At 46.5% G+C, this 15,720-nt stretch overlaps 1 protein-coding gene across 6 annotated transcripts in view; it reads left to right on the top strand.

Moving 5' to 3' along the window:
* The window catches only part of SALL1 (spalt like transcription factor 1), a 23,661-nt gene extending 11,552 nt beyond the window's left edge, over positions 1–12,109 (top strand). For 4 of the 6 annotated variants that reach the window (XM_053271327.1, XM_053271329.1, XM_053271326.1 and 1 more), the window contains exons 2-3: positions 567–3,976; positions 10,489–12,109. In XM_053271327.1, coding sequence (XP_053127302.1) covers positions 567–3,976; positions 10,489–10,941 — 3,863 coding nt within the window. In that variant the 3' untranslated portion in view covers positions 10,942–12,109. The remainder of the gene's footprint in view (positions 1–566; positions 3,977–10,488) is intronic. The other 2 variants (XM_053271328.1, XM_053271324.1) reach the window with 1 other exon arrangement.
* The last annotated feature ends 3,611 nt before the right edge of the window (positions 12,110–15,720 follow it).

Here is a 15,720-nt window from a genome sequence, read left to right as displayed (position 1 = left end):
TGCTTGCTACCACAAGACCAGCTCTCCTCTCCATAGACCAGTCCACAAGTGCAGTGGTGTTTTGAACTGTATGTGCGTGCAGATCAGCAATTGTGTATACAGACTGTATGTGTGTTGAACCTAAGGTGTGACTTGGCTGTGATCCTCCAGCATTTCACAGGAGAATTTAAGGCTCTTTGACACTGAGCATCCCTGCCTATTCCCTCCCCTGACAAACACACATTTGCACATATTGAAGGCCTGCGTTACTTACAAAGCAGAGAGTGTCTGTCCCCCATGTATATCAGAGCCACATAACTTTGGCCATCTGCAGATGTTTGCCTACAGGTCCCATCATCCCTAATTATTTGCCACTGTAGCTGGGGGCTGATGGGAGTTGTAGTTCAATAGAAGCTGGAGGGCCGAATATGTGCAGCCCTGCTGTAGAGAACAGGGTGGGGGCTTTGCCAAGCCTCAACATGCTCTTGTGGATCTTGGCATTGCATGCCCCTGTACTAGAAATTAGTTTGTGTGTTTCTGCTCCATTTCTAATCCTACTCTTCTGCCCTCTCCTTGCTCTGATGTAGGAGGCAAACAGAAGGGACAAGCAAATCGCACCCCCAAGCCTAAGGATGCTCATGTCTGTGGCCGATGCTGTGCCGAGTTTTTTGAACTCTCGGATCTCCTACACCACAAGAAGATCTGTACGAAAAACCAGTTGGTTTTAATTGTGAATGAAAGCCCTGCTTCTCCTTCCGCAACCTTCCCTTCGGGCTCCCCTGCCGCCCGTCCTGACGAACGGAGGAATGACACCGTCGCCAACATGGACCGTGTAGATCCCAGCGACCTTCCGGAGCAGAGCGGCAAACTTGACAAGGCAGAATCCATGGACGTGGAGGCTCCCAGCGCTCAGAAGAGCACCAGCGGCAGCTCCCAGAACGTCAGCAGCAGCATTGCAAGCAGTAACGGCTCCACGATGGGTACCTCAGCTATCACAACCTCTCTACCTCAACTGGGGGATCTGACGACGCTGGGCAACTTCTCGATGATCAACAGCAATGTCATCATTGAAAACCTCCAGAGCACGAAAGTGGCCGTGGCCCAGTTCTCGCAGGAAGCCCGCTGCAACGGCGCCTCTGCAAGCAAGCTGGCCGTCCCCGCCCTCATGGAGCAACTCCTGGCTCTCCAGCAGCAACAGATCCATCAGCTGCAACTGATTGAACAAATCCGTCACCAAATATTACTGCTGGCTTCCCAGAACGCTGACCTGCCCACCTCTCCCAGCCCATCTCAGAACACGTCACGAACATCTGCCAACCCCTTGTCCACATTAAGTTCCCATTTATCCCAGCAGCTGGCCGCCGCGGCTGGACTGGCCCAGAGCCTAGCTAGCCACTCTGCCAGCATCAGTGGTGTGAAGCAACTTCCCCCTATACAGCTACCTCAGAGCAATCCTGGCAACACTATGATTCCATCCAGTAGTGGCTCATCTCCAAATATTAGTCTCTCGGCAGCACCGTCCTCCGACAAAGTGGCTACAAGCACTGGTGGCCCACAGCTCTGCAGTCCGCCAGCGACCACGTCATCTTCACCAGCTTTTGCAATAAGCAGTTTATTAAGTCCTGTCTCAAATCCTCTTCTACCTCAGCCCGCCCCTAGCAACTCTGTGTTTCCCAATCCTTTGTCAAATCTCGGCACATCTGTGGAGGATTTAAACTCCTTGGCGGCTTTGGCCCAGCAGAGAAAAAGTAAGCCCCCCAGCGTCACTGCCTTTGAAGCAAAAAGTCCTTCCGATGAAGCATTCTTCAAGCATAAATGCAGGTTCTGTGCAAAGGTGTTTGGGAGCGACAGTGCCTTGCAGATCCATTTACGTTCTCACACTGGAGAGAGGCCGTTTAAATGCAACATCTGTGGAAACCGGTTTTCCACCAAGGGGAACTTAAAAGTCCACTTCCAGCGTCATAAAGAAAAATACCCTCACATTCAAATGAACCCTTACCCCGTGCCAGAGCATTTGGACAACATTCCCACAAGTACAGGTATTCCATACGGAATGTCGATACCGCCGGAGAAACCGGTAACTAGCTGGCTGGATAGTAAGCCCGTGTTATCGACTCTGACGACTTCTGTTGGCCTACCACTTCCACCCACAATTCCCAGCTTGACACCTTTCATCAAAACAGAGGAGCCTCAGCCTATTCCCATCACTCACCCTTCGTCCAGTCCCCCATGTTCTGTCACCAGTGATTCTGGCTCCGTTGATCCTTCCGGAAAAAACTCAAATGGGCATCTAATTGAAGGGGAGATGGGGTCTTTGCTATCCTCCACTGGGAAACCAGAAGAAGCCACTCAGACATCCAGCACCTCCACTAGTCTTAGCAATTCTGTCACCTCACCAGCCGCAGAGTCTGGCTCTCACAATGTGGTCACTTTTACCAATCCGCTGATGCCTCTCATGTCCGAACAGTTTAAGGCCAAGTTTCCCTTTGGAGGCCTATTGGATGCCACGCCAGCCTCTGAGACCTCAAAACTGCAGCAATTAGTGGAGAACATCGACAAAAAGGCAACTGATCCCAACGAGTGTATCATTTGCCACCGTGTGCTGAGTTGCCAGAGTGCTTTGAAAATGCACTACCGCACGCATACCGGCGAAAGGCCATTTAAGTGCAAGATCTGTGGCCGTGCCTTCACCACGAAAGGCAATTTGAAGACCCATTATAGCGTTCACCGTGCCATGCCCCCACTGAGAGTGCAACATTCCTGCCCAATTTGCCAGAAAAAGTTCACCAATGCTGTCGTGCTACAGCAGCACATCCGTATGCACATGGGAGGCCAGATACCAAACACACCTGTGACAGAGAATTATCCCGAGTCCATGGAATCTGATACAGGATCATTTGATGAGAAGAACTTTGATGACCTGGACAACTTCTCTGACGAAAACATAGAAGATTGTCCTGACAGTAGTGTGCCAGATACACCGAAATCAGTTGATGCATCTCAAGATAGTTTATCTTCTTCCCCATTGCCACCGGAAATGTCAAGTATTGCTGCTTTAGAAAATCAGATGAAGATGATCAATGCAGGCCTTGCCGAACAGCTTCAAGCCAGCTTAAAGTCTGTAGAGAATGGGTCAATGGAAGGAGACATCATGACCAACGATTCCTCCTCTGTCGGTGGTGATATGGATAGCCAAAGCTCTGGAAGTCCTGCTATCTCGGAGTCTACCTCTTCCATGCAGGCCTTGTCCCCATCCAACAGCATGCACGATTACCACAAATCGCCAAGCGTTGAAGAGAAACCACCCAGAACTTTACCGAATGACTTTGCCAACGGTTGGCCTCCAGCCCTTGCAAATGGCGGTGCTTTGGACTTGACTTCGGGTAACCCGGAGAAAATGATCAAAGAGGAGTCCTTGAGCATGCTGTTCTCTTTCCGCGACAGAGGCAAACTTAAGAACACGGCCTGCGACATCTGTGGCAAGACGTTTGCCTGTCAGAGTGCCTTGGACATTCATTACAGAAGTCATACCAAAGAGAGACCATTCATTTGCACAGTCTGCAATCGTGGCTTTTCCACAAAGGGTAATTTGAAGCAGCATATGTTGACACATCAAATGCGAGATCTACCATCACAGCTCTTTGAACCCAACTCAAACCTTGGCCCTAATCAGAACACCTCCATGGCACTTCCAGCAAACTCGCTCTCCGCTCTCATAAAGACGGAGGTCAACGGTTTTGTCCACAGCAATCCTCAGGATAGCAAAGAGACATCGCCTGGCCTACTTCCATCTGGGCCTTTGCCCCCTTCATCGACGTCGCCAGTTTTGCTTCCCGCTTTACCCAGAAGGACACCGAAGCAGCACTACTGCCACACGTGCGGGAAAACCTTTTCATCATCCAGCGCTTTGCAGATTCACGAGAGGACCCATACAGGGGAAAAGCCTTTTGCCTGCACTATATGTGGAAGAGCTTTCACAACAAAAGGCAACCTTAAGGTACATATTTCTTTCTTTTTGCTCTTAGAATGACTCTTGATGCTGTGCCACAGTGTGCAAAAAAAGGCCTTCCTTTTTTCATTCTCTTGCACTGCTCTCTGCATCCTGTGTGTGTATGGCCTGGTTCATATAATCATTTGGAACTAGGTTCAGTGTGGGCTACTGATAATTAGCCTTGGCAGCCTACATGAGCATATCTAAACCATGCTTGTGTGAACCCACAGCAAGGTGGGAATCTCAAATTCCTCTCAGACCGTATGCCACCTTGGTACGAGTTCACACAATTACACTAATGTCAGTAACCTACGTTAAACCTATATTTGAATTATTTATTTATTTAATACATTTATATACCGCCCAAAACACAAGTTCTCTGAGCGGTTTACGAATTATTATGTGAATCAGGCTTATGTGTTTTGTAGTATTATGGCAACTCTGCGTTTGATGGAGTAAACATGAGTACAGTGGGTGTACATCAGGATTTCACACCACAGAAACCTGAAGTTTGTAAGACTTATGGAAGATATGTCATTAAGCCCTGATTGGGTCAAGGTTCCCAGACGTGCATGTTGTCATTCATAATGATGTGGTTCACACAATGGTTCAAACCTAGGTTTAATGTGGATTACTGACACGGGTGTGATTGTGTGAACCCATGCCAAGGTGGGCATCTTGGAGTCTTCTCAGGCCATAGACACCTTGGCATAGGTTCACACAATCACGCCCGTGTCAGTAACTCACATTAAACCTAGGTTGGAATGATATGTGTAACTCTGTATTATATTGAATGAAACTGGTGCTTTTCACAGGGAGACAAGACCTACAATTTAAAGTTGAATACAGAGGAGACAACAGAGGGAGGGGAGAAAAATGGAAGCAAAGGTTATGTATTGATTTACTATATTTATAGCCCACTCTTCCTTGAAGGAGCCCAGAGTGGTGTATAGGGTCATATTTATCCTCACAACAACCCTGTGAGGTAGGTTCAGCTGAAAGAGATGTTACTGGCCCAGTCACCCAGTGAGTTTTATGGCTGAACAGGGATTTGAATTTGGGTCTCCCTGGCCCTAGTCCAACACTCTCAGGGTTGCACAACCTCGGCCTTCCTGCAGATATGGACTACAGCTCCCATCATCCCTGACTATGGCCACTGTGGTTGGGATGATGAGAGTTGTAGTCCAAAAACAGCTGGAGGGCCAAAGCTGTGCAGCTCTGCTCTAACCACTGGGCCACACTAACTCTGTGTAAGCAGGGGAAGAATATATTTTATTCATTTATTTATTTAAAAAATATTTCTATACCACCCAAAACTTGTGTCTCTGGGCAGTTTACAATTAAAACCATTTAAAACATTACAATCATCGAAAACATATATCCGTTACATCCTTCCTTTTTCCCCTATAATGAAAGTTAGCGTCATACATGAGGGTCCCATGACATGGTCACCCATCCAGTTACTGACCGGACCTCAAACTGCTTAGCTTCAGCCAGGTGACTATTTTATATACTCTTGGATCCTGGGCTTTGTTAGAGTAGGCAGTGAGGATGAGAGGATTGGGCTAAAGGCTTCACAGGTTAGATGGGTCTTGCACTGTGACTTGAAAGGAAGTAAGAAATAGTCTTGCATGTATTGTGAGAGGTAGCTCCTGAAGTGGTAATGACCTGAATACATACCGTTACTACCACTGCTATTACTGCGACATTACTTAAATGCTGCTTTTCAACAACAAAGTTCAAGCTTTCCTGGTTTTTCCACTCCATGTTGAAGGCTAGTTCACACGATCAGAAAGAGGGTAATTCAAGCATCTCGCCCCTGTTCAGGAGCTGTGTGTGTTCCTCTATTCTGACTGTGTGCAAGTAAAAAAAAATGCAAGGTAGGAGGTGTGAGCAGTGATCGTCTGCAAGGTTCCCACTAGGTAGGAGGGTCTGGACACAGCTGCTGGGTAGGACAGAGCCCTCCTACGTGGCAGGCGCATCACAGACTATCATTCCCCTTGCCTCCCACCTTGTTTTTTACTCATGCTTGATCAGAAATTGGGTGTGTGCACAGCTCCTGAACTTGGGTAGGACGCCTGTCCTTAGGGATGTGTGAACTGGCTCGATCTCAAACCGGTTTGACATCAAACGGGTCTGGCTGGAGGGCTCACCCACGAGCCAAACCTCCCAAGGCCCGCTTGGGGCCAGTTCGGGAGTTCTAAGGTTTTTTAAAAATGATTATTTACTTACTGCTGGGTTCAGCAGGTGCTGCCATTGCGAGGGGGATGCCTTGGTGGTTCTCCCTCCCTCAGTCTCTGAAGGGCCTTTTTCATGGCCACGCAGATGGCCAGGGCACATGTGTGGCGGCCTCCAAAATGGTCACCACCACCTCAGAAATGGCTGAAACAGTGCAAAAACGGGTCGCAACAGAACTTCAGAGACTGGGGGAGGCCGGCGGGAGTAGGGGGGTGCTGCCGGAGAAACTGCCCGTGGCTGCGGCAGCACCCTCTGAATTTGGTGGTAAGTAAAAAATAATACTTAAAAACAAACAAACCTTAGAACCCCCCGAACCGGCTCAGATTTGAGCCAAGCTGGGCCCCTAGTTCAGGGTCACAAAACCGAACATGTCCGATTTGGACCCTAACCCAAACCGGGCAAACTGGTTTTGTGCACACCCCTACTTGTCCTACCCTATTTCTTATTGTGTGAACTAGCCTAATGTGTGAATGGCATACACCCACGGACACATATCTGGAAATCCAGGCCATGTTGGGATTTAATAGCGCGTCTCCCATGCTTTGTGGTTCTGTGGCATACCCTGCAGTCACGTTTGCTACAAACAGTTCAGAGCTGCCCTCACACTGCCAATCACCTGTATTAAAGCAACAAAATACAGTAATAATAAATTACTAATATAGTAATAATAAAATAAATGTTTTGGCAAGGGGCAGTAAGAGGGAGGCGTCGGGGAGGTGTGCGGGCAAGAGAGAACACACCATGAGCCTGTACACATGACTGCAGGGTGGGTGGGAAGGCTGTGCGGAACTTACCTGCCCCCCACATGATCTCCGTTGCCTCCCCGCCATCTCCTTGACACATGGTGCTCCTGGGAGCCACATGGCTTTCCAGAGGGTGTCCAGACCTCTGGGAATCCCACAATGCATGGTACAATGAGCACCATGCATGGATGGATTTTACCATCAGATGGGTGTTCTAGGCTCCCGTCTCTGTGTGTCACACGATCCTGGCAGCTGTGTTAAGGGTGCGCTCGCTCCTTTAACCTCCACTAAGAGCCGGGCTTAAGAGTAGGGTTAGGCTGAGTGGGAATGCTGGGAACTGAGCAGATTCTGGCACTCCACATGAGCAGCCTTCATTGCTTAATCTTGTAAAATACAAGGTTGAATTGCACTTCCGGAGACTCTAGATTTTGATCTTTGGGAAAGCGGGGGGGGGGAGTTCGCTTCCTTAAGGATGTAAAATAAGAGAGGCGGGGAATGCCCCCTAAAATGTGTTTGCTGGTGGTCCATGTTGGAAAGGGGGTTAGCTAGTGCTTTTACCAGTCAAGGAATGTGTTTCTCCAGTCAGCTGTGTCCTCACTAAATTTCCCCCTCAATATCTCGTACCCCCACCTATCTGCTGCTTCTGATCTGCTGCAGTTCTTCCCATCTTAACAGCTTCTGTGCTGCTAAAAAATTCTCACATGCCGAACATTTGCAACACACATATTGAATAGGAGCACCTTTTACATAAGTGTGCATAAACTGTTCACAATCTGAATTTTCTTTAAAAAAAAAAAATGTGTGGCTGGAGAGACCTTTTTAGATTTCTCAATTTTTTATTTTTAAAAAACCCCTCATGACGTTGGCTTATGCACGCTACACAGTAAGACCCCATCTCTTTACAATTACGTAACTTGGTATACTGTGAAGCACCAAGATCTGACCAATTAACAATCAATTCAGGGTAGCTTTTCTTACTGACATCTGCTAAAGAAAATGCCCTTCCATTGCAGAATGCTAGTTGAGTGCTTTCAAATGTCTGTGTTTCTGTTGGCTGAGTTATCCCCAAGAGATGCAGATGTTATGAGATGAACAAACTTATTTTCAGACATCCATTTTACACACATGGAGTTCTCCAGTGAGCAGTCAGTGGAGAACACTTTGGACCATCTTGCAGTGGAAGAGGAGCTTGTACATCTAGCCCCCAAACAGTATAGCTCTCTGTTGTTGACCAAATATAAGAACGTTCACATGATCCTACCCAACTTCATCCTGCCCAGCTTCAGGAACTGTACACACTCCCAATTTTCAATCGTGTGTGAGCTAGGTGGCAGAAGGGACAGTGATTGTCTGAGAGAGAGGAGCTGAGTGGGACGGTGCAGTCCAGGGGTGTGCACAAAACTGGTTTGCCTGGTTCGGTTTGAGTTTGAACCAGACTCGAACCGAACTGGGCATGTTCGGTTTTGTGCACCCTGAACAGACCCCTGGCTCGGCTCAAAATCGAATTGGTTCAGGAGTTCTAAGGTTTAAAAAACAAAAAATTTTAAGGACTCACTGCCAGGTCTGGGGCTGCTGCCACAGCCATTTGGAGGGTGTCTCTGCCATCTCCCCCTCCCCCCGCCGGCCTTCCCCCACTCTTTAAAGGGCCTTTTTGGGCCATTCCGGCTCCTTCTCCAGTTTTGGTGGCCATTTTAGAGGCATGCACCCTGGCCCCCAGGACACGCAAATGATGAGGGCACATGCTTGGTGGCCTCTGGTGGTGGCCGTCACCTCCAGAGGAAGGGCCGAAACAGCCCCAAAATGGGCCAAATGACATTTAAAGAGTGGGGGGAAGACCAGCGGGGGGAGGGGGAGATGACAGACCACTACCCCTGTGGCTGCAGCAGCAACCCTGGACCCAGCGGCAAGTTCTTAAAATTCTTTTTTAAACCTTAAGAACCCCTGAACTGGCTCCAAGCTGGCTCGGGGGGGGGGTTGGCTCGGGGTTGAGTCAAACTGGGCCCGGTCTGGCTTGAGGGCGAGCCCTTGAGCCGGCCCAGTTCAATGGCGAACAGACTTGACCTTGAGCCAGTTCGCATATTCCTAGCTCAGTCTCCCTAGCACTTGCACCCAGTATTTTAACAAGGTAGGAGGAAAAATCATTCTACACAGCTTCTGCCTCACACACAATCACTCCCCCCCCACCTAGTTGTTTACATGCACATGATCAAAAATTGGGAGTGCACCCAACTTCTGAAGCCATGTAGGACACCTTTTATATTGCTTTTATTGTTGAACGGCTGTGAGCTGCCCATTTTATTTTGTTTTAGTGTTGTGATAAATTTGTGTAGATACCTTTTATACTACTTTTATTTTTTTAGTATTGTAAGCTGCCCTGAGTAGTATTGTACTGGTGGGGTGGTATAGATGAATGATGTTGATGATAATGATACCCAGTTTTCAATCATGTGAACTACCTTACTGTAGGGCCATTGTCAACCAAATATACTGAAGAATAACAATTATAAGAATAACAAATAAGCTATGCATAATTGATGTGAGAAACAGGCGATTTCTGTGCAGGGAACATTTCAGATAGACGCCTTTGGTTACCACTGATCTAAGTGGGCAAATTTCATCCTTCAGAATAGTTTGTCCCAATAGGGATGTCCATCTTCTGTTTTCACAGTAGTGGTCCAGGGACTGAAAATGTCTTTTGTTCCAAAAACATACAGTCCCCACCCCAGTGGTCAAGCTCCATAAAAATAATTGGGAGCTGTTATAAATACTCCCAGTTACAGAAGACAACCATGTCCCTGTGCGTGGTGTTGTTATACGAAATCCAAAAGAGCAAGTCTGAAATAAAAGCAGGGCCTATCTCTTTCTTACAGTGTGGAAAATATCTTCTGGTCCTTTGCAAATGAAACTGTAAGCAAGCTTTTGAAGGTGGAAGGATTTTTTTCTCAGCCCTACCTGGAAATGTTGGAGATTGAACCTGGGGCCTTCTGCATGCTAAGCAGATGCTCTACAACTGAGCTACAGCCCCATTCCCCAGTCACGATATTGTAACTGAAATATGTTATTTATTTATCGCATGTACATCTTGCCCACCTTTCATGACGGAACTCAAGGTGATTTGGATGTGTTTCCCATCCAAGCACTGACTCCATTAGTTTCCACAAGGTTGTTGCTTAATATGCCTTCAGACCTACCAGTGATTGGACAAAACTGGTGGTTTGTGGGAAGGGTGTGCTGCCTACATGTTCCCAGTTGAACATCCCTGAACCCACTACTTATTTTCATATCCTACCCGTCTTCTGAATGAGCTCAAGGAGACATTTTTGTCCTCGCAACAATCCTGTGGTGTAGGTTAGGTCAAGAGATAGTGACTGGTGGTCCTAGGTCATCCCCTGAGCTTTATGGCTAGCAGAGAATTCAATGTAGGCCTCCCTGTTCCTTGTTCCAACACTCAGACCAGTACATTACACAAGAGGAGACAATGTTGTTTTTAAAGGTGTTCTTGACCGACATAAAATAACGAAAGCCACTGCTAACCAGTGTCTCTTTCAGGTTCACATGGGCACTCATATGTGGAACAGCACACCTGCCAGACGAGGCAGACGACTTTCTGTGGATGGCCCTATGACTTTTCTTGGAAGCAATCCTGTCAAATTTCCAGAAATGTTTCCAAAAGATTTGGCTGCACGGTCAGGAAACGGAGACCCATCTAGCTTCTGGAATCAGTACGCAGCTGCACTCTCCAATGGCTTGGCCATGAAGACAAATGAGATTTCAGTCATTCAAAATGGCGGCATCCCCCCAATACCTGGAAGCATGGGCAATGGGGGTAGTTCCCCAATTAGCGGCTTGACAGGAAGCCTGGAGAAACTCCAGAATTCAGAGCCGAACGCGCCTCTAGCTGGTCTGGAGAAAATGGCAAGCAGCGAGAACGGGACTACCTTCCGTTTCACGCATTTTGTGGAAGACAGCAAAGAGATTGTAACGAATTAAGACAAATGTTACGAACGTTCCTGCAGATATTGCAACCTAAGGTTGTGTGGAGTTTTTCTGGGTTTTTCTTTTGGCAAATCGACAACACGGCAACATTATAAAGACATCCTTTTGTACCTTGTTTGACTTCTAGAGTTCTAAATCAGCTTATTTATTAGTGATATAACCTTTTTTTTTTTTTTTTTGCTTTGCAAACACATGCAAGCATTAACTTTGGTCTTCTGTATTTTGAACTAAATACTAATTGACTAGAGTGTTTAAACTTGCTGTAACATTTATGGCAACGCAAGTCTGTCCGGCTAGGTGGTCTCGTACCGGCATTTAACTTATTTTCTATATCCAGTTTAACATGAACTTTGGGGGGTGCGGGGTGTGATGCAATGCCTCCATAATGCGTTTTCTCTCTCTTGTAACAAATGTCTGTATATGTGTATACTTCAATCCCGTTGGAAGTTTTATCAGCAAATATGTTGGTTTAATTCTCCAAACAGATTTACACAGAGGATTGAAAACGAAGCGTATAAAATGGAACCATCTGCATCCATCACAACAGCCTCAGTTGTGTGTTCTTTGGTTTTTTAATTTTAATTTTTAGAATAAAAATTAAAACGGCTTTAATTTTTTGTAGATGTAACGTTTTCCCCACCCCCTCTCTCTTTTGAATTGTCCTTTTGTATTGTGCTTTTTACTGGAGTCGTCTTTAGATGTTAATAAGTTTCTGTACAGTAAATAAGCACGCAGATGATTAGCGGAGATCCAAAAGTGTTGTTTTGGTAGTTGGAATCTTTTGCCTTGTAGGTATATTCACTATAGGAAAAAAAAAGTGCTGGACTTTGACAATGCTGCTATAAAAAGCATCTTGAACAACCTTCCATGGACACATTAAGATGCTCTTGTACATACGATGAGAAATATTGAGTTCATTAAAATGTACATATGTTCCCGATGAGCTCAAACCCAAGTTCTTGAGCAAAAGAACAAGTATAGTGTTTGTTTTATTTTGTATTAGGTATGGCGGGGGGAAGAATCCTTTGGACTGTTATATGCACTTTCTTGGAAAGCTGAAAGGAAAAAAATAGGTCCAGTTTCTTTTAACATTTAATACTTACTAACAGCAGAGATACTGTAATTTTACGCGAGTAATCAAATACATTTTTTTTTCAACAGATGGAAGTTGGGTTTTTGTGTGTGTCAAAACGGAAAAAAAGGGTTGATTCTCTAATGGCTTTGAAAGCCATCTTTGGTTAAGATAAGAGAGGAAGTTTGAGTATATAGGGCAGTTCATATGACCATAAATGGGGTAGGAGATTAGTCCTACCCATTTTTGAGAGCTGTGGGCACTTCTGTTTTGTGACTGTGTGTTAGGTTAAAAATACGAGGTTGGAGGCGGGGAACTTGATCATTGGTCAAACCTCACCCAGCTGGATAAGATGATTTCCCCACCTACCTTGTTCAGAAGCTGGGGATCGAATTTTGGCAGGGATAAAGGTTCCCACCACATGATCACAAAACGATTCCAACTCCCAGAACTGGGTAGCTCTCAGTTCCTAGAACTGGGTAGGACTCATCTACCCAGTTTATGATCATGTGAATTTGTCTTTATGAGTATAAATAGAGATGTACACATAAGCCAATGACAGGACATGGGTCTTCAGTTGATGTATGGGTGTGGGGCAGGGGGCGTCACTGTAGACCTGTGGCTGAGCACATAACGTGTGTGTGTGTGTGTGTGTGTGTGTGTGTGTGTGTGTGTGTGTGTAAGATATTGTTCTGATGTTGGACATTGACGGGAATTTTTGTACAATGCCGAGATTTCTAATTGCATAGTAATGATTTAACAGAGAATATTACACTTTTGCTCAGTGCAACTATGCATCCTTTGGGACCTGCTCTGAAAAAAAGTGAAAAGTATTTTCTGGCCCAGTTTTCTCCCATGATGCTAACCTATGTAAACTGAAGTGTAAAGGAAGATTAGAAGGCAATCTGGCTTAGTGGTGCCAAGATATTGGAATTTGCTCTGCCTTTGAGGGCTAAGATTGAGTCGTCTGTAACTCTCCATCATACATAGGACATGGTCCTCACATCTGGAATGCTGAATTTTACCCGCCCTTGCCCCCCATCATTGGCTGGAAGCAGGGACGACTCTAGTCTAGAGCAGGTAATTTGGGAGAGCAAAGGGGTTTATTAGGGGAGCGAGGATATTGCTATACATTAAATACTTATAGAAGTAAGGCAATTCATGTTGTTAGTTTATTTATTTATTTATTTATTTATTTATTTATTACATTTATATCCCGCACTATCTCCAAGGAGCTCAGAGCGGTATACATGGTTATGTTTATCCTCACAACAACCCTGTGAGGTAGGTTAGTCTGAGAGAGACATGACTGGCCCAGAGTCACCCAGTGAGTTTCATGGCTGAATGGGTATTTGAACTCAGGTCCCCCAGTTATTTATTTTTTATTTATTTATTTATTAATGAAGCTTGCTTGACATTTTCAAACTTGTTCAGAAGTGTGGGCCAGATTCCTCTTAAAAAATATTGCGGCTGTTCTCATGACCAGCATTTTTGGGTTAAGAGACAATAAACACAGATATACAGGTTTGTGTGGATCCACGGGAATCCCAACAACCCATCCCTTGCAAATGTGCGAAGCCCGACTCTTGTACCCAGTCCTTAGCCGAGGTAGGTGGAAAATACCTACTGTCCTACCTCAGAGTTTGGTAAAGAAGTTGCTCACTCTGTTCTAAGCGGCTCCCAGCAGCCATCTTTAGCAGAGAGTTCTGTGCCTAGAGAGGCCAAACAGAGGAGATCTGCTTGTGCAATGAGGGCTGCCTCTGTATTAGGAGTGCAATGCATTGTGGGATATGTGGAGGTCCCAGCTCCCAGTTTGAATTATGAAGCTGACAGCTGCTTTGATCATCTGCATGCAAGGCTTGCAGAACACAATGGAGGTCCTACTTGTCTTTCTACACCAGTGTAGGACATCTTCCACCCACATACTGGCTTCTGCTGCTTGTTCTGGGGTAGAGGAGGGAGTGAATTAGACTTTGAAAGAGAGAGAGAGGAGGCTTTTAAAGGCTTTTGCCAGACAATATGATTGTAGCGTTTGACACTTTGCTGTAAAGTTCCAGTCTGGTGAATGGGCTGGGGGAGGAAATATTGAGGGGGGTGGGGTGTCTGCTGCCCCTTGGAGTCACCCCTGGCCAGCATGATGTCAGGACATGGAATAGCTTTATGGATTCATTGCATGTATGTTTTGCCTTGTTTCCACGACGGGACGCAAAAGTGGTGTATGAAGGCTTCCCTTTTGGTCTCCCAGCCAAACCGTGACCAGACCCAGACTTGCTTAGCTTTAGCTAGGTTGCTGCTTTGGGTGCCTTCAGGCCACGTTCTAGGTATGTGTTTTTACTACATGTTACAGAGGGGAAGAAGGTGACCTTGGGCTACTGTCCTGAAAAAGAGAGAAAATAAACATTAGGCTCCTTTACACAATTATAATTAGGGTTGGGCATGTCCAGGAGGGGTGTGCACTCGTGTTTTGTGACTGTGTGCGAGGGAAATGACAAGGTTGGAGTGGGGAGAAAGTGATCATCTGAGAGAGAGGTGCTGGGTTCAGTGTGGAGTCCACCTACCTTGGTAAAGTGCTGGGTACAAGAACCAAGTAGGACAGCCACCTCTCCCTCCAACTGTACTGCTTTCCTTGCATACGATCACAAACCACGAGTGCTCCCAGCTCCTAAACTAGAATAGGACCCTTGGCCTAACCTAATTATAATGGTGTGAAATAACCTTATAGTGAAGCTATTCTCAAGAGCAGCAGGAACCAGGCTAAGGGCGGAGAACTTGCGTTTTCGGCGGTATACAAATGTGTTAGTTAAATAAAATAAAATAAACCCGGTTCCTGCTGGTTTTGTGCAGCAACAAGAGACATACGGCTTCCGGCGGTGGCTCAGCAGCAAGCCCGCTTACAGAGCCCACCGCCTAACCCGGGTTCAGGGCGCAAATGATCATGTGTCACCATGGTGCAACTCTGCGCCGCAGGGAGAGGAGCACTGAGGGCTGCCTCTCTGTTGCTCACATGGTGCATTGTGGGATACTGGAGGACCCCGCTTGGTTTTCCTCCCTCCTGAACTCAGCTATGGAGATTGCTTACACCATTCAGGTAGGCGTGTGAATGGCAAAGCCATGGACAGGCTCTGGTCATCTAGGAGCAGGAAGGTTGGGTCCTGCCTTCTCTCCAGCTCTGCCCACCCCCAATTTGGTCATGTGAACAAGCCCACTGTCTGTCCCAGACTAGTTCTTGCAATAGCAGAAAATGTTGATATGTTGCCCAACAGTCTACACAACCTTGCTAGTTTGGATGTTGCCTCTGTTTTTAGAACCATACGTTGTACTTTAAATGCAGAACGGCTTGGGTCTGCGGAACCAAGGACAGAAGGAGGGAAATAATCAGGAGTAACTAGCAGGCTTAATGATTTGACCTAGGATGATCACCACACAGAGGTGCACCTAAGTAATTTTGGAGCATGGACCTAAAGGCCTTTGGAGGCCCCCCTCCCCTGCAACTTAAACATTATCATGCTTTGTAGGGTTACCACACCGCCCGGGACAGACTAAAGAGGATTTGGGGGGCCCCAGGGGCTGTGGAGGCCCTGGACTTCAGTCCCCGAAGTCTAGGGGTAAGAGCACCTCTGCCAACACTCTTAACCCAGGAGTTTGCAAACTTGAGTCTTCAGATGTTGTTTGACTACAGCTCCCATAATCCCCAGCCACAA

The sequence above is a fragment of the Hemicordylus capensis genome, chromosome 9 (genome assembly GCF_027244095.1).
Source record: "Hemicordylus capensis ecotype Gifberg chromosome 9, rHemCap1.1.pri, whole genome shotgun sequence".
NCBI lineage: Eukaryota > Metazoa > Chordata > Lepidosauria > Squamata > Cordylidae > Hemicordylus > Hemicordylus capensis.
This window is presented reverse-complemented; position numbering and strand designations above follow the sequence as displayed.